The 22880-nt window shown below is 42.4% G+C and overlaps 1 protein-coding gene across 8 annotated transcripts in view; it reads left to right on the forward strand.

Annotated features, from left to right (window-relative positions):
• Positions 1-2863: 2863 nt before the first annotated feature.
• Positions 2864-22880, forward strand: part of PCDH7 (protocadherin 7) — a 416910-nt gene continuing 396893 nt past the window's right edge. For 7 of the 8 annotated variants that reach the window (XM_039468241.2, XM_074395979.1, XM_074395983.1 and 4 more), the window contains exon 1: positions 3682-7101. In XM_039468241.2, the coding sequence (XP_039324175.2) occupies positions 3934-7101 (3168 nt within the window). In that variant the 5' untranslated portion in view covers positions 3682-3933. Of the gene's footprint in view, positions 7102-13229; positions 14529-22880 lie in introns of those variants that run through there. The other variant, XM_039468246.2, reaches the window with a different exon arrangement.

The raw sequence follows: 22880 nt of genomic DNA on the forward strand, positions 1-22880 counted from the left end.
TCCCACGCTGGCTGGGCTCCGCCGCGAAGTTGGTAGGAATGAGAGTGAGGAGGGCGGGCTGGAGACTTCCTCCAGCTCGCCAGGAGGAAACCACTCCACTGTGAAGGACGCGCTGCACCTCCCTAGTCATCCGGGAAGAAATGTGCAGCTCGCTGGGGAAAAGCCGCCCACTCCTTCGCGCCCCCTCCCCAAGTGTGCGCCTGGAGAGTGCGCGCCAGAGCCGCGGGCAAATAAATGCTTGGAGATGCGGAGAGGCTTATTCAAGTTTATGTTCTGGTGAGGGAAGAGGGAGTGCACAGTGTTTCTGCCCACGCGGCTGCCTGAAGTTTGCAAAATCTTAGTAAGGCGGCGAGGGGAGTGAGTGCACTGCACCATATTGCCGCGCAGCGGAATGCAAGGCGCACCGCCGCGGAGTGGAGACGGCTTCTCCCTTTTGCCTCTAACTTGGGAAACAGGAAGACCAGAGTCGGAGGCTTGGAGGGAGGCAGGCGTTCGGATAAACCCGAGTTTTTGCCCAACGTAAGAGGGATTTGGCTTTTCTGCCACTTAGCCAGCCGCTAAGGCGCTGCGGAGCCCACCCCCGCCCCCGGCTCGAGACTGCGGTGGTGCGCACTGAGCCTGCGCGCGGGGCTTTTCTCGCTGATGCTGCAGATACAGCGCTGAGAGGCTCGGGTGCCTGCCGAGGGAGGGTTAGCTGGAAGGCCGGGTTCCCTGCCCTGGCCTCGGAGGAGGAGCCACCACCCCCGGAGTGATGCTGCTTTCACAGACTGGAAAATACTCGCCAACTCCCTGGCACACACTTCCACACACTTCCATCCTCCGCGCTTCTACGATCCCCCGTAGGGAAAGCTTGGAAATCTCTGCCGCCTCTCCCTCCTCATTCCTGTTCCTGCGCCCGCCCAAACAACCGCGCGCTACATCTGCTCCTTGACTTTGTTGGTGTTTGTCTTGTTTAAATCATTCCGTCTTCTCACCCAGGTCTCGTAAAGAATACCTGCACCGGACACATTTTTTTTTTTTTTTTTTTAAACCAGGTTTACATTTTTCTTTAAGGGGAGGCCCTTAAATGCCTACAGATACGTCAGGCGAGCTGAACACTAACCAAATCCCAGAAGCAGCCCTTTCTCTTATTTGAGATGGTAAAAATTCTCCCCCAAAACCTCCAGTCCGTCTCAATCCTGTCAACCTAGCCTGGCCCCTTCATTTACAGCCACTGAAATAAATGAGTAAATGATGGCTCAGTTCAGAAAACAGACCTCGGATCTGATGAGGGCGGCTGCGGTGGTCGTAACTGAAAATTGGGGAAGCCTCCTGTAAGGAAATAGTGGTACAAAGTCAAAAGGAGAGATAAGGAACTGGGGACACTTTGGTACACAAAAGTTGCCATTAAAGTTTATTTCCCTTTTATCCAGATAGGTGACGCTACACTTTACCAGTGACTAAAGGCTGCAGGTTTCTGCTCAGAAAATAATATTGAGGTTTCCAACATGTGTTTATTCCCCAGGCGCGAACACACACGGTCTACCCCCCATAAGCAACCACGACGACAGGAATGTCAGACATTTGAATAAGGACAGGCATCCTTCTCCCTCCACCCCCTATCCCCCAGCAACCATCCAAAGTCTGAGCTCCCAAAAAAGGATCTTTCTCCCGCTCTCTGGAGTTTGATGTTCTCTCTTCACAACTGCAGTCCGTCTTGATTTTTCAGAACAGAGTGGCTTCTTTCTGGGCTGTCGTGAGTTCCCCACCCCGATAACCAGGTCCTAACCAAGATGCTAAATCGCGAACCGCAGACACTTTCCGGGGGAAGGAGAACGTCGTCTGAGGGGGTGAGAGAAGGAGAAACCCATCCTGACACCAGCGCCAAAAGCTCTCACGCGTGAACTGAGCATTAGTCAAGGGGAGAGGAAATTTACCAGCCCGAGGGAGGGAAAACAAGTCCCCCAGAGAAGACCGCTGTACTCGCTGAGGGCGGAGGTTGGGGGTTGGGGGCGGAACGGACTTTGGCTTAAAGAGGACTGGCTCGGATTGGGCACACTTTGAGCAGCCCCTGGAGCTGAGGCTGGGCATTCCCGAGCGCGGCGGCTGGCTGACGCTCCCTCCCGCCTCCTTACCCCAGGCCCTCCTCCCTCGCACTCTCCCAGTGTGTAGTTTCCGCGGCTCCGATGCTACTGCCGCCGCCGCTGCAGCAGCAGCGTCAGGGACAAGCCTGAGCCCGGAGCGAGCAAGCTCCCAGCAGCAACCACCACTTCGGGCAACTTGCGGGTTTCCTGCTCGCGGGTAGCGAACGGGAGCTTCCCACTTGCGGTGCAGTGTCTCCGAGTCGCTGCAGCCCGAGGGGCGGCGGGAGTGCCCGCACCAGACTCTCTCAGACGCAAAAGGGGACGAGACAACTGCGGAATTCACCAGCCCTGCCAGGACACTCCGAGGCCACAACCAACTGGCACTTTTCCTCCCCTTGGCAAACTGGATTTTTTTTTTTTTTAAGCTACTTGGCAGCTGGCTCTGACTCCACCTCCCCCTCCACCCCCGCCCCAAAGCTTTTGGCTTTTCTTCGGAAACCCAGACAGAATTGGGCATCTTTGTTAATTGCCTTTGGGGACGCCTGGCCGGGCGCTTTCGCCGGCTAACGTCGCCTGTGCTCGGAGCCCGGTTTGCTCACCTTTGAACTGCAAAGGAATCAAGTTCAGTTCGAGTTCCCTGCCTTGGGAGTAAGAGGAAGGAGAGAGAGCGTGCAGGAGAGCGAGTGGGAGAGGGGGAAAGGGGAAAGGAGAGGGGGGAGGAGAGAGAGGAGGGAGGAGAGAGAAAGGGAGGGAGGGAGGGGAGGGATCGAGAGAGAGCGGGGAGAGAGAGAGGCTGCAATCTCCTCCCTGAATCGCGCACAGCGCTGCAGATCCCAGTGCTCCGACATGCGGGCCGAATGCAGGTGAGAAAAGGCACGGACTCTGCGGCTTCGAACCCAAACTTGGGCACCGCACGGGGCGCACGGTTTAAGCCTTCGCCCCCGCGGGCGAAAGGCTGCTGCGGTTTCAGGCGGCGGCTTCGAGACTAATGACCTTGCGCAGAGTTGTTAAGAAAAAAGAGAAACCCGCGCTCTCCGGGGTGAGGAGGGACTGACTCTCTGGGCGTCTCTGAAGATGGCTCGAGCTTCTCTTTGGCGCGCCGGGGGAACCCGGACAAGGACCGCGCTGTGACGCGAGTAGTCTCCACTGCATCGTGCCCGGAGCGACGTGCCGGGGGATTTTTCATTCTCGATCTGTTGACTAGCTCCCCCGCCGCCTGAGCAGAGTCGGAGTTGAGACTGGCTTGTTGCTGGCCCCAGCGCCTGGTGCAGGAAGAGACTCACGTTTGCCTGGGCGGCCAGAGCCGGAGCGGAGCCTGGGTTTGGAGTGAGCGCCTGGAACGTGAATCGGACTCAACTCGAGTAGCAGCAGCAAAGACCAGCGGGCTGGCAGGCGGGGGAGGCTGCAGGCTGGTTCCCCACCTCTTTCCAGCCCCACGGCCCGTCTGCCGGAGCGGTTCCGGCCCCTTCCGACCGAGCCGGGACTGGAGCCGGGGATTCTCCGCCCGCTGCGGGGATGACTCTGGGTGGGGGGGCCGCCGAACCCGCGGCGCGCAGTGTCCCGTGAACTGTGAGTACTGCGACTGAACGGCGGCCGGCGAGCGGGCGATTAGCACCCATTGCATGAATTATGAAACAATAACTTTCGGAAGAAGCAGGAGGAAAAGAAAGAAGCATCTATCGCTGCCCTCCCATCCCCATCCCCGGCCGACTCTCCACGCGGCTTCTGCCCCCTCCCTCCCCTCCCTCTCGCTCCTTCCTTTCCGGGAGAGGGGAGAGGACTGGGGGGAGGGCAGGCGGCCGGCCCCGGAGGAGGGGGGCGCCGAGGGGGCTGTGGTTAGAAGGAGCAGTAGCAGCAGCAGCAGGAGAAGATGCTGAGGATGCGGACCACGGGATGGACGCGCGGCTGGTGCTGGGGCTGCTGCCTCCTCCTGCCGCTCTCGCTCAGCCTGGCGGCCGCCAAGCAGCTCCTCCGGTACCGGCTGGCTGAGGAGGGCCCCGCCGACGTCCGCATCGGCAACGTGGCTTCGGACCTGGGCATCGTGACGGGGTCGGGTGAGGTGACGTTCAGCCTGGAGTCCGGGTCCGAGTACCTGAAGATCGACAACCTCACGGGCGAGCTGAGCACGAGCGAGCGGCGCATCGACCGCGAGAAGCTGCCCCAGTGTCAGATGATCTTCGACGAGAACGAGTGCTTCCTGGACTTCGAGGTGTCGGTGATCGGGCCCTCGCAGAGCTGGGTGGACCTGTTCGAGGGCCGGGTCATCGTGCTGGACATCAACGACAACACGCCCACCTTCCCGTCGCCGGTGCTCACGCTCACGGTGGAGGAGAACCGGCCGGTGGGCACGCTCTACCTGCTGCCCACCGCCACCGACCGCGACTTCGGCCGCAACGGCATCGAGCGCTACGAGCTGCTGCAGGAGCCGGGAGGCGGCGGCGGCGGCGAGGGCCGGCGCGCCGGGGCGGCCGACAGCGCCCCCTACCCCGGGGGCGGCGGGAGCGGCGCGAGCGGCGGCGGCTCCGGAGGCTCCAAGCGGCGGCCGGACGCGCCCGAGGGCGGCGGCAGCAACCCCGGCGGCCGCAGCAGCGTGTTCGAGCTGCAGGTGGCGGACACCCCGGACGGCGAGAAGCAGCCGCAGCTGATCGTGAAGGGGGCGCTGGACCGCGAGCAGCGCGACTCCTACGAGCTGACCCTGCGGGTGCGCGACGGCGGCGACCCGCCCCGCTCCTCGCAGGCCATCCTGAGGGTCCTCATCACCGACGTGAACGACAACAGCCCCCGCTTCGAGAAGAGCGTGTACGAGGCCGACCTGGCGGAGAACAGCGCCCCGGGCACCCCCATCCTGCAGCTGCGCGCGGCCGACTCGGACGTGGGGGTCAACGGGCAGATCGAGTACGTGTTCGGGGCGGCCACCGAGTCGGTGAGGCGGCTGCTGCGGCTGGACGAGACGTCCGGCTGGCTCAGCGTCCTGCACCGCATCGACCGCGAGGAGGTGAACCAGCTGCGCTTCACGGTCATGGCCCGCGACCGCGGGCAGCCCCCCAAGACCGACAAGGCCACCGTGGTCCTCAACATCAAGGACGAGAACGACAACGTGCCGTCCATTGAAATCCGCAAGATCGGGCGCATCCCCCTCAAGGACGGGGTGGCCAACGTGGCCGAGGACGTGCTGGTCGACACCCCCATAGCACTGGTGCAGGTGTCCGACCGAGACCAAGGCGAGAACGGGGTGGTCACCTGCACCGTGGTGGGCGACGTGCCCTTCCAGCTCAAGCCGGCCAGCGACACCGAGGGCGACCAGAACAAGAAGAAGTACTTCCTGCACACCTCGACCCCTCTGGACTATGAGACCACCCGGGAGTTCAACGTGGTCATCGTGGCGGTGGACTCAGGCAGCCCCAGCCTCTCCAGCAACAACTCCCTGATCGTCAAGGTGGGAGACACCAACGACAACCCGCCCGTGTTCGGCCAGTCCGTGGTGGAGGTTTACTTCCCTGAGAACAACATCCCGGGCGAGAGAGTGGCCACGGTGCTGGCGACAGACGCCGACAGCGGAAAGAACGCCGAGATCGCCTACTCGCTGGACTCCTCTGTGATGGGGATCTTTGCCATCGATCCCGATTCTGGGGACATCCTGGTCAATACGGTGCTGGACCGCGAGCAGACTGACAGGTATGAGTTTAAAGTTAACGCCAAAGACAAAGGCATCCCCGTGCTGCAGGGCAGCACCACGGTGATTGTGCAGGTGGCTGATAAGAATGACAATGACCCTAAGTTTATGCAAGACGTCTTCACCTTTTATGTGAAAGAAAACTTGCAGCCCAACAGTCCTGTGGGGATGGTCACTGTGATGGATGCTGACAAGGGGCGGAATGCAGAGATGAGCCTGTATATAGAGGAGAACAGTAACATTTTTTCTATTGAAAATGACACTGGGACCATTTACTCCACAATGTCTTTTGACCGGGAACAACAGACCACATACACTTTCAGAGTCAAGGCTGTGGACGGGGGAGATCCTCCCAGATCTGCCACAGCCACAGTCTCGCTTTTTGTGATGGATGAAAATGACAATGCTCCCACAGTTACCCTTCCCAGAAACATTTCCTACACTTTACTGCCACCTTCAAGTAATGTTAGGACAGTAGTAGCTACAGTGTTGGCAACAGACAGTGACGATGGCATCAATGCAGACCTGAACTACAGCATTGTGGGAGGGAATCCCTTCAAGCTGTTTGAGATTGATCCCACTAGTGGTGTGGTTTCCTTAGTGGGAAAACTCACCCAAAAGCATTATGGCTTGCACAGGTTGGTGGTGCAAGTGAATGACAGTGGGCAGCCTTCCCAGTCCACCACGACTCTGGTGCATGTGTTTGTCAATGAAAGTGTTTCTAATGCAACTGTGATTGACTCCCAGATAGCTAGAAGTTTGCACACTCCACTCACCCAGGATATAGCTGGTGACCCAAGCTATGAAATTAGCAAACAGAGACTCAGTATTGTCATTGGCGTGGTTGCTGGTATTATGACAGTGATTCTAATCATCTTAATTGTAGTGATGGCAAGGTACTGCAGGTCCAAAAATAAAAATGGCTATGAAGCTGGCAAAAAAGATCATGAAGACTTTTTTACACCGCAACAGCATGACAAATCTAAAAAGCCTAAAAAGGACAAGAAAAACAAAAAGTCTAAGCAGCCTCTCTACAGCAGCATTGTCACTGTAGAGGCTTCTAAACCAAATGGACAGAGGTATGATAGTGTCAATGAGAAGCTGTCAGACAGCCCAAGCATGGGGCGATACAGGTCTGTTAATGGTGGGCCTGGCAGTCCCGACCTGGCAAGGCATTACAAATCTAGTTCCCCATTGCCTACTGTCCAGCTTCATCCTCAGTCACCAACTGCAGGAAAAAAACACCAGGCCGTACAAGATCTACCACCAGCCAACACATTTGTGGGAGCAGGAGACAACATTTCAATTGGATCAGATCACTGCTCCGAGTACAGCTGTCAAACCAATAACAAGTACAGCAAACAGGTAAGATGCATCCCAAATGTATTTAAATATCCGAGGGAGGGCTAGTAACTCTGAGTCAGATTCTCTTCGGTAAAGTTTTGTTTTCTCGTTTTTAAAGTTATTATTAAAATTTTAACAGTAGGAACTTTATGTTAATTTATGGACCATTAATTTAGCAAAGGCCATCCACAAGAGGTGTACCACTGTATTTTGCAAGTTTAGACTTAAGGTTCAGTAAACTACTGAAAAGAACTGTTAAAAGTAGGCAGTGTTTTGCACTTCTCTTTGCACTCAACATCTCTAATTCATTCTACTTTTTGTTCCCAGAATAAATATGTATGTATTGTTTTGATGGTTAGTTTTCACCTGAAATTATTTTCTTTTGCGTCAACCAAGTGGATAATTGCATCCAGAGCAAAAGTTTCTAAAGTTACTACTGGTGTCTATGCAAATAGGATACCATACAAGTTTTAGCTATGTTATTTACAATGCAGGATTTTACAGATAAGCAGATGCTGATTCATGCAAATGTAGTACTAAGTCTGAGATATTGAAATACTGCTTTGATGAAAACGCTGGTTTAAAAATAATTACTGATATGCAAATGTCATGTAGAACTCTACTCTCAATATTTTATATCTATTACAATTGATATCTATTGCAATTAGTGATCTATAATGATATGCAAATACTATTTGCATTCTTCCTGTTTGGTATTAAAAGTTTGCAAACAAAAATACATTGCGTGAGCCATTTATTATTTAAGCCACGCAATGAAAGTATTCATGATCGATATACTGTGTGCAAGACTATTTTGGCATGTGTTATGATATATTGAGAATATAAAGATTATGTGACATAATTGTTTCTCAGTGACAAAATATCTGACATAATTGGTTCTCAGTGAAATGTAGAAACAGTAAAATATACATCTATTCTAAGGTGGAACTTAAGCAAAAATGAAATTTATTTTTGAAAGTTTTCCTTGTGTGATACACAATCCTCACAAAGTTTACTTTGTATATCCACCAAAGTTTGCCCCACAGCAAATAAGACCTTTTGGTAAGGGCTGTGTCTCATGCTACAGCAACCTCAGATAATAAATCATTATGTATTTCTTACTGTCAGAACCCATCTCAAGAAACACAGTTATGACTGTCAATCTAGTTTCTATTAAATATGCTTTGTGTGTGGAATGTGGAATCTGAGAAGAATTGAGGCAAAGGAAAATGTTATTTTATAGCCTTAATGATGTTATAGAAAGAGGTATTAATTCTTTATTGCTTTTATGATTAAAATTAGTTTTTTAAATAAATATTTCTATATATATTACCTTACTGTAGCTGTTTGGATAAGGAGAAACAGTCTTAATATGCGTTTATATCTAATAACAAATGCAATCTAAGAAAACACTGGTTTGAACTACATTTGCATTAAACGGCTTTGAAAATATGTCCTTTGATATATGTGCATTTGAATTATTTATTTATTTTAAACCAACATTTTACATAATCGAGTGTTTATGGCTGTTCTATTATTGTGTTACCTGGAGTTAGAAGCTGATTTTTGTATTGTTGTGGTGCTTTTATCAGTTTTGTAAACAAGGAAGATTCTAGCTAAAACGGTAGCACTTTTCAGAGATTACTTATAAACACCCAAAAACAGAGATTCGACATTTCTCTAGAAAATAGCAACAGGTAATGCAAAGGAATGTGAAGAGATCTGTCTGCAGAATATTTATATCTCGGTTTTTATCCTAGTGGTACTTCTGTCCTGTGGCCAGACAGCATTTGCATTCTCAATTGTGTAATCTGCTTTTGAGTGGACATATCAAGTGACACTTTTATAGATATTTTATGCAAACACTTTATACGCTCTGTGCTGTTACTTAAGCTTCATTTGCTCATCAGATGAGGCTAGCTCTATATTCTTGAATATTTAAAACAGCTAATATCAAGACTGTTGGCATCCTGTTTAAAAGGCAAAGCGATATGCTTATAAATAAACTAATATAGGGTGTTAGCCTCTTAACTGAGCAAAGAAGTCCATATTCCAAAAGAGAAAACCCTCAAAGTAATTGGAATGAATCACACAGTTTGCCAAAGGTGGCTTTGAAAAACTTTTCTGTCATTAGGTATTCGGAGGAAGTATACAGTTTAACCACAAGTAAACAGCTAACCTAAAATGAAATAAAGGCAAATGAAACACATTCCCCTTAATGTAATTAGTAATAGTAATTGATATGTTTCATCTCCTCAATATTGCTGTCAGGGGACAAGGGATCATTTACAAAAGTACAGTCTGTTTTGACGTCTGACATAAATAGAATCCTTTTTGTTCTGCTTTTGTTTGTGTCATAAGCAGATAATTTCCTATTTTTATTTTAAATCTATGACTTTTAATTTTTACAGAACTGCCAAAACATATTTTCTTTGATTAAACATCTTTCTTTGATTTCTCTGATGTTAAAAAAGAAAAAAAAAAATAGAATTCAGGGTTTCTCTGTAATTTCCTTCTTTTGATTAATGAATTTATCTAAGGTAAAACTTGACAGTTGTATTCTTTCAGTTCCGTACAGCAGGGTCTAATTTAAAGATTGAGATTTCATTGTACATAAAGCCTTCATTTTATTTATAGTTTTCCTGAATTGCCTTATTGCAGTTCTTTATTTGTGAAAAAAATTAAAGTGATGTTTCTTAGAGTGTTCTTCATGAGAATTAGATTTTAAAGTTTTGTACCTAAGTCCTATTGTTTTCATTATAGGAGGTTAAGCAGCTTTGTAGAGATACAAGTTTGTAAATAATACTCTCCCTTACCCTCTTACTTTTTGTTTTGTGTACGTGGACCCGAGAGACATTCAAATCAACCTTCTATAGTTACTCTTTGGCAGACTTTAGGAGATTCGTAGAGTTGCTGGAATTATTTCCGAAATTCACACTTTAGAAAAGCTAACGGATGATGTAGCCCAAGTTTTCATAGCTCATACCTTTGCAATTCAAACAAAAGCCTTTGCTCTCAACTAAATAATGTGTTTAGTTGAGTAAAATGTGGATCATTGACAGCATTATTGAGATGAAATCTCCACCTTTCTGTTTAATTCTTCATTTGCTTGGGAAACCTGTTCTTGGTGGTTGTTAAACTTTTGTGAACTAAAAGTACAATTGTGCTTTTGATTCATAACAGAAAGGCAAATGCATTCTATTTTTCGGTTTATTTTTAGTCTTCAGTATTTTGCTATGTGCTAAGCATTTTTCTATTTTCTTTTAAAAATAATATAATCCCGCAAAACAGTAATAGTATGAAAAGAACAGTTACTATTTTGCTTATTATTCTTGAATTCTATTGAGCTTATTCTTGATAGGCTGTTATTTAGATAATGCACTTACAAGTAAAATTTTTACTGTATTAAATAAATGGAAAGTAAGGTAATTTATTTTTGGCAAGAACTTAGCTTGAATAAACATCCATTTTAAAATCCATTTGCAACTGATCCTGAAATAAAAAAATTTACTTTAACTTCAGTGACAGTTTCAGAGTTTGTCTTCATAATGTTCTTTTTAATTGATCAAATTATGTTCAATATATTTGTTGTATACTTAGTGAAAAAATGTGGCAGAACTTACTTTTTAAATTGCTTTGATTTTGGAAGCACATGGATGACTTGCCATCATCTATTAAGCAATGTATGTTTTATACACACACACACACACACACACACACACACACACACATACACATACATATATTCAGAGAGAGAGAGAGAGAGAGAGAGAGAGAGAGGAAATGCATCTACATAGTGATGCCAACCATAGCTTCCAGTTCTCACTCTCTAAACATAATTTTTACAATGTGTTTCTTTTGTTTGTAACCAAGGATGTTTTCATAAGGCACCATGAATCTACATATGGTGAAATTTCTATTACATTTGGCCTGACATCATAGGCAAGAGACTAATAGCTGGTGGAACTTAGGCTGTGTCTTTAGTCATCTAGTAAAGCAACATTATCTGGATCTCTGGATGTCTATTAAATAAGGAAAAGGTCATCCATTGATTTGATCTGCAATGAATATGCAAATGTATATGGAAGTCCACATATGACTATTTGAACCTTATCCAAAACTTATCCTAAACCAATTTGTGACTTAGATATAAGACCACAAAGTCAGTTTAAAGATTTTAATAAATCATCTAGTATAATAAGTATAGCAAAATCATTTTTTCTTATCTTTCTAAGTATTTACATATCTTGTGAAAAAGTTTGAACATGGTTTATATCACAAACTCTCTCTGTACACACAGAGACATATATATACATATTTGTGTATACCATTTATGGTCCTATTAGTGTTTTATTTGGTCATGATGTTTATAGATTAATAAGTGAAAAATATCTGACTTTAAATGTACATAATGTTGAAATAAATATATACTGTAATCAACAGCTTAATGATTGTACCTAAAATCATTATTATCATCACATTTAAGAATTACAAGGTGTGGACAAATGATCCCCTCATTTTAACAAGAAGAGAATGAGGCCCCGGCATGAAACAGTGACTTGATTGGGATTACTGAATTATCAGGGATATAATGTGGACCAGAGCCCTAGTCATGGAATGTAGTATCCAGTATTCTTATTTATCTTATATGACCTGTAGAGAAAAACAATGGAATTTCTATAACTTTCTGTATATATATTTCAATTGCAATAGAAATGTGTTGAGATTTGCTTACTTATTTATGGCTATATATTTGGCTTTGCAGATTGACATCTTTACAATAGACTATAATTCTGATTTGGGCTCCAGTTCTTCTGTGTAAAATTATCTGGGAAAATATAATTCAAAATTTACAGATTTTTAAAGAAGTTAATAATTCTTTCCCCTCATGTAGGATTGTAATTGATAACATACAGTAAAGCATCTTAATATGGTTGAGAACATATATTTTGTTGACAGAATTTTTAATATTAGAACAATGATAACAGATATAAGTTCCTGTCTAGCATTTAGTATATTTCAATAAAAATGTATTTAAATAGAAAAGAATTAAAACATCCCATACATGACCTATGAACCTTTCTATGCATTCTGATTATAACCATCTTTTACTTTTTTCCATCAGTATTGATAATTACTTCAGGCTTCTGGGCTTGTTTGCATTTTATCAACTTTGCACGTACGTTTTATTTTAGTAGCATCCTTAACACACAGTCATGCACGAACGTTTCCTCTTAATTTGTTTTCTAGCAAGCTTTTAGCAGAATACAACATTTTGTTAGTTTTCAATTGGATTGCTTCCTTGTTAGGCAGTTAGCCAATCCAGTGTATTTGATTCTAAATTTGCACAGTGATAAAATATAAGTTATTGAATCTATTAATTTAAAAAATAAAATCCGAACTATTTTAAAACTAAATATCATGTGACAAAGCCATTACTTCATCATAACAATCTACTCTTTCAGACATTTTCACATCTTTTCTTTCCTGGGACAGGGTGGCGGTGGAGTTACGGAGGAAATTTAGTATAATTATATACAGTATCTTAAATATATATAACCAATTTTGTTTAGAATAGTTCTGTCGAAAGAGTATGTAATCAATTTCTAAACTATGGCAAGGTTTCCTATTCATTTATTTACTATGACTCTGTAGAAATAGTAAGAGCTCTTCCCATATATCTAATTTTGCTAGTTTTTATAAAGAATCCCTTAGAATTTTTTCTAAAGCAGTGACTGTTTTGCAGTACATTACACAGTGCTTTATTTAGCATTAGTGTTGTGGGAGAAATCACATTCTAAGAAGAATTGAGCTGAAACCACTAAAACTAATCTTAATTATCACTTCTGGTGAATTAATGTTTTAAAGGCGGAATAAAAGTTTATTTTCAGGAATGTAGTGATGTTTGTATTGAACTCTAATGCTGTGTACAAACAAAAAGCTATTAAACTCCAAAGTAGGATTCCTCTGAGAAGTTAACTTCCCTACCCCTAAACATATTTATTATTTACAAATACAAAATTTGCATTCAAAATTTTCTCTGCTTCTAAATCTCTACTAGTGCTTTCCAACTGGGTATAGGACACTGAGGAAATTTTCTTCATTTATTTTTTTTTTACCTGCATAAATCTTTATTTTCCTTTTTTCAGATGCGTCTACATCCATATATTACTGTGTTTGGCTGAATTCCACTCTAATATGATGCTCCATTATGCACCATACTGTGATGACCTTGCTACTTGGAAACCTGCTGGAGCCTGCCCTTGGCCGTGGGGTGTCAGCCAATCACTGCTTGTTCCACCCGTTGTACCTTTTATTTTTGAGTCTTCTTCTTTCTCATATAAGGAAAAATAGTATGAAAATAAAATCAATGTATGAAACAGTATTAATGCAGAAATGTGCTACTAATGGATGTCTGAGTCACGAAGTGTTCCATTCTTAAAAGAGGTGGTTAGCACCTATTAGACTTAATAGTTATGTCTTTAAAAAAAAAACCCAAAGCATATTTCAACAATAAGTTTCAGACTTTGTGTGAACAAAGGGAAACTCAGTCTCTTAGTCTTCGTCTTTAATACATTAAATAATGATTTTGAATAAAAATCTAAATTGATAAATATTTTTATGTACCATATAATCACAGGCCAGTCAGATAATTCTGTTAAGAGTGAAGGATAATACCTTTTGCTTATTCTGTGCCTGTATTTGTAAATGCCATTTTATGTGTGTGTGTTTCCATATATATATATATATATGCAAAGATATACACATATGTATATATGCAACAATTTCAAGCAATATTTATAAAAATCTTGTCTGTGAAACAAGTTTGAGAAATTAATTTTTATATTTATCATGGACACTGTAATGGATCTTTTTTCTTAATCTTGAAATAGTGACCAAAATATTTGTATAATTTTTGATTTTTTTCTTTAATTCCTTAAGAAAATTTAGAACTTTTCACTTTGGTTTGCTAAAGTCACTGTAGTCACATTCTGAAGGAATATGTGGCTTCCTATTTTTTTATGGACTACATTTGTCAGAAGTCCGTATTTATTAAACATCCTGTTTGATGTCAGATGACATAAACTCAAGCAGCTTCTAAGAGTTCAGCATGTTACATATTGTTGAGAGAGTAAGTGACTGAATTTTAGTTGTATAAGTGATTATTATAGGTAGGTCAGGAAGTCCTCTGGAGGGCCCCTCTACCTCTGTATGTTTTTATGTTTATGTCTTTATTTGTTATGTTGTATGTGTTTATGAGCCCAGGAAATAGTATTCCATATGTAAAGTTTAATAATTTTATAATACATTTACCACATTGTCTGCCCTATTAAAATTTTCTACGAATTTTGGAACTAAGAATGCCAAATTCTCAAGATTTTTTGGTGAATCACTCTCGAGATAGGAGCTGTTTAAGAAAAATAAATAAATATTGGAAGGACATTAAAGTGTGAAGTGATAGGAAGTGCACTCTAACCCCTGTGAATCTCTAATGTATGCCTGAGGATTTTTATTTTATAAGCTGTGTATTTAATCTTGCAAAAGGGGACTTTTCAGAAACATCATTGGGAGTAAAGTAAGATTTCTGTATAAATCTTAATTATCCTCAACCTCTCATTGTGTTTTGAACACAAGGACTAGTGTAAGAAATTGGTGAAAAGTACCTTTACCAATCTCTGCTTTTTGGAAATGCTTGTTTTCCTCATTCCAAGTAGTAAATGTCACTAGACATACTTCAAATGTAAATTCTGTAACAAGTCACATCAACTCAAAAACAAATTATAGAAGAAATAAAGTCCGGAATTTGGGGTTAATTTAATACGCAATCACAAAGAAGTGATATTTATGAATACCTTCACAAAGAAGAACATTGTAAGTTAGCATTTTCTAAACAGGTTGCAACACACTCTTGAGGCATGAATCAATTTATTGAGTCTTTACCACAATTAGAAAAGTATGAAATGAAATAGAAAAATTCAGAGTACATCACCCATAGTAAGAGTAATTACTGTCTTGTGCAATTTTTGTTTCAGCTGTGTTTGTGTGGAGGTGTGTGTTTATGTTCTTGGTTGCTATGTAAAAAATACATCTTATTGTGAAAGCAGTCGAGAAGGTTTGAGAACCAGCACTCTAGACTGGGGTAGGGTTATGGCTATTTACTATTATGATTGGAAAAACAGTAAATCAAAGCAAAAAAAAAAAATGCTAACACTCTGAAGGATTTTGGTGTACTTTTAAGCTGAATCTGAATGATCAACAGCATGCTTATTACAGCAACAGTTATCAACAGCAAAAAGCTTCTGAGAAGTCTGTTATCATTCTTCTACTATTCTTAGGATTAAAAAATATATATATTTGAACACACGCCATTGGTTCAATGACCAGATACAGACTACCCAGTCCCCATTCCCCAGTCCCTTACCACTCGCAGCACCACCCCAACTACCCCCTCACCCAGTTGTTGCTATCAAATTCAGGCCTCTAGGTCAGTCTCCTTTGTAATTACTAGAACTTTCTATTTACAAAGGTGCCTGTGGACAGAGGACAGATGAAGAGAGAAAAAAACCATATATTACCCTATATATTTTAGCATATGGATATTTTATTTTAAGCTAGAAGACAATAATTAATTCTCCATTTCAAAATCTGAGAAGGAATGTGAGATGCTAGAGACTGGTCTAGTTTAGAGTAGTTCATCCTTTGCATAACGTTTTTTCCTTTCTCTATCAGTACTCGTCCTGTTATTAAAAGAATAATAAGAATAAAGCCTTTGCTGTCGTGGAATTAATACATTATAAAGATGATAACAGAGCAGAAAAACGATAGTTTATTTTATTTAGACATTTTACTTAATCTTTTTTTAAGAGACAAGTGTCTCATTATGTTGCACAGGTTGGATTCGAACACCTGTCAGAAGGGAATCCTTTTGCCTCCACCTCCACGTAGCTGGGAGTACAGGTGTCCACCACAGCGGGCAGAAAAATGAGAGTTTATATTTGTATCATGCCACTTGAGTTTCAAAGCATTAAATGCATGTTTGCTTATTTGTACCTCAGAACAAACTGTGAGGAAGAGCACCATTATTCTGAGATGAGGATACTGAAGTAATGAACAACTTTTTCACGACTCTGATGGAATTAGTTTCATAACCTTATAAAATCTGTGAAAAAAAAAATTCAGTTAGAATTCAACAGTACTGAAAACATTTGAGGGAAGCTTTGAAATGTGTGTTTTGGAATACAGGAGAATTCCTTGAAACAGGCCCAGTTTTTCAAACATTTTGAGCCACAAAATATGCTTGCAGGTATAATTTGGAGATCCAATTATTTGACTAGACTTATAAGCTACAGCTCCATATGTGATTAAAAAACAAAACCATCAAGAATTAGGCAAATCACTTTATAACCCTAACTTTATTTTTTAGGTTATTCTTAAAAAAACCTACCGAAGTCCTTTGGGAGCAATTCCACAGTTGGAAATAGCTCTCTGGGAATAATTTTCTATCTGCAGCTTTGCAAAACACCTTTCTTTGATGTGCATGATTTTTTTAAATCCATTCATTTTTTAGAAAATGTATTGATTTTATCTTTTTATGTTTTTATTTTTGAGATGGAGTCTGGCTCTGTCACCCAGGCTGGAGTGCAGTGGCGTGATCTCGGCTCACCGCAACCTCCGCCTCCCAGCTTCAAGTGTTTCTCCTGCCTCAGCCTCCCAAGTAGCTGGAATTACAGGTGCCCACCACCATGCCCGGCAAATTTTTTTGCATTTTTAGTAGAAATGGTGTTTCAACATGTTGGTCAGGCTGGTCTCAAACTCCTGACCTCCAATGATCCATCCAGCCTCAGCCTCCTAAAGTTTTGGGATTACAGTGTGTGCCACCACACCCAGTCATGATTTTCTGTCTTTAATACACACTGCAAGGCTTTGGATTGGTGATACAACACAACTAGAATACGTTCCCTGTCTTCATACATAGGACAATGAAAAAATAACACATAGGAGGCAAGGGAGACATGAAGCTCAGAGGGACTGTCCTCAAGTTTTTCTTTGTTATCACAGTATTTTTAGTGCCTAGTAGAGTGCTGGCGTAGAGGAGGCACTCAGAAATACTGGTTGAACAAATAAACAAAGGTCTCGGGCTTTGTTGCTAGGTAGCCTGAAGATCCATCCACATTGGATTGTTGGAATATGGTGTAGCTATTTCCTATCAAGCTCTGAGAGCCTCATGGTTGCTATTTTCTGCCCCTGCTGGGTGGGTCTCTCCAAGATAAAAGTCTCCCTGTTGTGTTGGCCAGAGTTCTTACCTCCCTTGTGTGGTGTATGACTCTTGTTTCAGTAGCACATCAGCATTTCTCGGAGCTTCCCCTTCCCTTATTCTCCTTGGTGGTGTAAGCACTGACACCTTAGACAAGATAAATTACAGCAAATGTCTGAGGCAAATAAGAGACTCACTGGTCATGCAGTACACATTTTGAGGGTCCTGCAGAACACTTCTGACATTTCAACAGCATGGTGAAACGCTGTTTCTACCAAAAATGCAAAAAATTCGCCAGGCATGGTGGTGGGCACCTGTAATCCCAGCTACTCGGGAGACTGAGGCAGGAGAAACGCTTGAACCTGGGAAGCAGAAGGGGTGCAAAGAATAACCACAAAAACATACAGGTTTTTAGCATTTTTCTGGAGATCATTATCTGGAGAAGATAAAGATACATGTGCACACAAGCACATGCACGGATCTCTGTTTTCGTCAACTTACATCTTCTTGCAGATAGTATTCCTTCTTTGTGCCAATCCATGCTCGCTGATCAACTTTCCATCTTTTTTCAGCCAAATATTTAAAGTCATGTCTAAAGGTGAGGCAAGGCATATTTTGGTTTACTAAGCAAAGGGGACTATGCCCTGTCTTGAGAGCAATGAGCAGTGACTTCAGAGCAGAGATCCCTTGCAACTGAAAATCACTTCTTTTTCTTCTGTTTTGAGACAAAGTTTTGCTCTTGTTGCCCAGGCTAGAGTGCAATGGTACGATCTTGGCTCACCACAACCTCTGCCTCGCAGGTTCAAGCAATTCTTCTGTCTCAGCCACCCGAGTAGGCATGTGCCATCACGCCCAGCTAATTTTTCTATTTTTAGTAGAGATGGGATTTCTTCATGTTGGTCAGGCTGGTCTCAAACTCCCAACCTCAGGTGATCCACCTGCCTCAGCCTCCCAAAGTGCTAGGATTACTGGGTGTGCCACCGCCCCCCCTGGCCTTCTAAGCAGCCAGGAATATTCAAAGGATTCCTCTTTCAAAGTGTAAATGACCATAAATGACTTCTGCAGGAGTTTGGTTCAGCCTTTAGCTCACCAGGGTATAAACTGCTCTAAGTAGATAACTAGGTCAGCAACTCACAAAGATCAATCCTCCTTAAGAAATGGGAATTTTGATTAAGGCCTTGAGGACAGATGGGGTAGCCTTCAGTAGCTTAGAAGACTGAGACTGTGTCAAGGTGTCTTGAATTCTAGTGAGGATTTGGGGAGGTAGAGTAAGACTACATCAGAAAACGATGTTCAAGCCTGACAAAAGCAAATGTTTGTGGCCTGGAATTTTGGCTCAGGGCCAGGGTGACCATTAGGATGCCCGTAGATGTCATGCGATATGATTGCACAGTTTAGTGTGAAAAAAGTAGGAAACCTTCACTTCCTCCCATTTTGACCAAGTGGCTTGTTTGGGTTTGTTTTTTGTTTTCAGGCTGGAATATCCAGTCTCACTGCTTTGTCTCCATTCTTCTAGGAGAAAGAGGAAAGCAAAGAAAAGGAGGAAAAAGAAAGCAGAAAAACTGCATGGCAGCACACCTGCCTCCTCTCTACTGTTATTCTTAGACAAGTGTAGTAAAAATAGTTGCTACTTACTGATACATTATTGCCACGCAGCAGTTTCCTACCCTAACTTAACTGGGGGAAGCTGAGACTTAAAGAGGTTAACAAGGGCCTGTTTTTCACTGTTGGAAGAAACTTGAAAAAATACAAATGACAAATATCTCTGGAATATTTAGAGCAGACCAAATGAAAAGGGCTGTCCTCCCCCATACTGGTTGAATGGACTAAATATTTCAGTAATTTGAGAGATAATCTATTTCATTTATTTAGCTGTGATCTTTTAGTAAAACAATAAAGATTAAGTGGAATTAAAACTTTTTAATAAAAACTATCAGGGTGATCTCATAATGTGGTGTGGGACTGTGTTAACCAAGTGTAATAGACATGTGATTTTTATCTGGCACAAATGGCATTTTAAATGCAGATTTTGCATGCCCCATTCTCAGAAATTCAGTTCTAGGAGGTCTATTCTATAGCCTAGAAACCTGAGTTTTTAACACTAATCCCTCTTCTCTATTCTTACTGCAAATGGTAAACTATGCTACTGAAATTTGGTGTGAGAGCTTTTGAAATTCTTAACCGCATTCGTACTGGTTCACTCCTCAAAGGTCTGTGGAAAAATAGAAAACTAAAGCTGGATGAGGCAATCTAAATCTGCCTTCTAGCCCCAGTTCTGTCACTGATTGGCTGGTGTGACCTTGTGAAGTCCCCTTCCAGTCCTGAAGCCTCTGGAAACTCCTCTTCTGTCACTTTAAATAATAACTCCTGATTACATGACAGAGTTGATGGGAGTCATATAAAACATTTGCAACTTTTTGAAGCACTAAAGCAACTGAAGAGAATATTTCTAATTATCTATGAATTTCTCTAACTTCTTTTCAAGTTGCATTTACACTTTTGGGGGCATTTTCAATATATTGTATTTAAAATATATGCTGGGTGCAGTGGTTCACACTTGTAATTTCAGGTGTGAAATTACAAAATTCAAATTACTTTGAAAGGCAAAGGCCCGGGGAGGATCCCTTGAGCCCAGGAGATTGAGGCTGCAGTGAGCTGTGTTCAAGCTACTGCACTCCAGCCTAGGTGACAGAGGGAGACACTGTCTCAAAAAAATAAAAATTATGCATACATTTGTGTGTATGTGTATATGTGTGTGTATTTGTTACACTAATCACTTGTTTGATCTTGTGATAGCCTTTTATCCTAACCACTGTCTTCAAAGTTACACTGATTTCAGATCAAGGTGCAACAAACTGGATGGGGCCTTCCACATATAGCAATAGGCATTGGCTATTGTGAAAATGACTTTCAGTGCCATTGAAATGTCCCTGGTAAAGATGGAGAGGTAAAGCCTGTTGTTGTAAACGAGGTAGTATGGGAAACACTCAACAATAATTTGATAACATTTGTTTTTACAGTTAAAAAAATTCTACCTCCCCCCCACCCCGCCTTATTTTTTGAAACAAGAGTCTCACTCTGCTGCCCAGGCTGGTGTGCAGTGGCACAATCGCGGCTCACTGCAACCTCTGCCTCCTGGGTTTAAGCAATTCTCCTGCCTCAGCCTCCTGAGTAGCTGGGACTACAGGCACCTGACACTACGCCCGGCTAATGTTTGTACTTTTAGTAGACATGGGTTTCACCATGTTGGCCAGGTTGGTCTTGAACTCCTGACCTCGTGATCCACCCACCTTGGCCTCCCAGAGTGCTGGGATCACAGGCGTGAGCCATCACGCGTGGCCTAGGGATTTTTTAAAAAGTACATTTTGTTAACCTTTTGCAAAAAGGAGAGAGAAAGCTCTGGTATCTCTTCTTTTTATAAGAACACTAGGCTAGGTGTGGTGGCGCCCATCTGTAATCCCAGGACATTGGGAGGCTGAAGCGGGTGGATCACGAGGTCAAGAGATCAAGACCATCCTGGCCAACATGGTGAAACCCCATCTCTATTAAAATACAAAAATTAGCCAGGCATGGTGGCAGGTGCCTGTACACGGGAGGCTGAGGCAGGACAGTCGCTTGAACATAGGAGGCAGAGGTTGCAGTGAGCTGAGATCTGCTGTTGCACTCCAGCCTAGTCACAGAGCAAGACTCCACCTCAAAAAACAAACAAAACAAAACCAAAAGAACACTAGTCCTATCAGATTAGAGCCCTACCTTTATAACCTCATTTAACCTTAACTTTCTCCATAAAGGTCCTCTCTCCAAGTACACTCACATTGGGGATTACAGGGCACTATTTAGTCCATAATAGAATCTATTTTTGTTCTGAGCAAAAACACATTGGACTGGACCATCGTTTCTTCCTGAATTTGTCATTATTACACATAGTCTGTCCATTCCTAGGAGAGTATACTTTCCATTTTAAAGAAGAATTTTCTTCCCTTGATGATCTCCAAAAAGCCAACCTTATAGATCTGTTCTTATATTAAAAAAAAAAAAATAGTTCAACTGTTATGGCTTTTGTGAAAAATATATGAATCTATACTATGTTTGCATGGGCATCAAATTTAAAATACATTGTTTAGCTTACTCTATCTAACTTATTAGGCACGTCACTGACTGCTCTCTGCAATGTTCAGCTTTCATGTAGATTTCTGACATTACATATCTTAGTTTTTTAAAATTCTGCTAACCAATGGGTGCATGAGGGTTTTTTAATTAATGTAAAATCAATATTTACATGAAACAATCTAAAAACTGTTTCACAAGTTTATCAGTTCTTTTTTAATGAAAATATTCATATTTAGTTTTAAGTTTTTAGTACATTTTCAGCATGAAAATGAAAAGCAATAGGAGTTAAGTGGAGTGGGAGTTAGTTGAAACAGAAATGTAGACTTAATAATTCCTCTTATGAAAGCAGAGTCTCAGTGGATTTTCACGCACAGTGGTGTAATTGGTCTGACAGAGATCCAGTGGGTCTGATTTCTCATAGCATATGGAAACTGCCAGGCACATAACCAAGGCTGATACCATACTCTGAGTGACTCTTCACTATTATTATGTATGCATGCAATAGGCGTTTCATCATGAGACCAATCCATGGACAAATTAAAAATTATGCTTTTGTTCCCGTTGTGCTTTTCAATTTTTAAAATAAAATAATACATTCCCATGGTAAAATTAATAATGAGCAACCTGGAACCATAGATATATGTCTGTGTCCAGTGTGATGTAGAAACAATGACTTTGTGAGGGATACAGGATAAACTCATCAGAGTCTGGAAGGGGAACTTTCTCCTTCTTTTCCTTTGGTCAGCATTTCTAGGCAACAAAATATAATCGCAAGGAGACTCTTCCTAAGAAGTACATTATTAGGCTTTGAGAACTAACTTTACATTTGACACTCAACAATTATTATTATTGGAAACTTTAAAACTTCCTTTGTTTGAGGAAACGGCAATCATGATGGTATAAACAAAGACTTTTTTAAAAAAATGCATCTAAATCTGTTTTTCAGTGTATTTAACTATTGAACTTAAGGATCAATTTTAGATACAGAGATGGCATTTCTGTTGGATTTAGAAACAATAGATGGCAACGTCTGCATTTTCCCCAAACTATTGCATATGCTGTTAGGTCAAGGACATTAAAATTTACTTTGTTACTAAAACTTGACGTTTTCTGTAAAGTTTTACCTTCAATAAGAAATGTATGTGTGTGGATATGTATTTAGGTATAGTGGACATATTCATATGCATACATATAGAGATATATATATCTACATATATGAAACACATACAAAGAGGTAATGCAGTTGACATTTCAGAAAGAAAATAGTGAATAACTACTATATGCCAATTATGGTTAAGATCTATTCTAGGCACTGGAAGAAAAGCAATAAATGAAACAGAAAAAAGTTTCTTCCTTCATGGAGTTTCAATTTTAGTGTGCTAATAGGTAAACAGTATATAAGTAATAGTATATAAATGATATATAAATACACAAA

Source organism: Saimiri boliviensis, chromosome 3 (assembly GCF_048565385.1).
Source record: "Saimiri boliviensis isolate mSaiBol1 chromosome 3, mSaiBol1.pri, whole genome shotgun sequence".
Lineage (NCBI taxonomy): Eukaryota > Metazoa > Chordata > Mammalia > Primates > Cebidae > Saimiri > Saimiri boliviensis.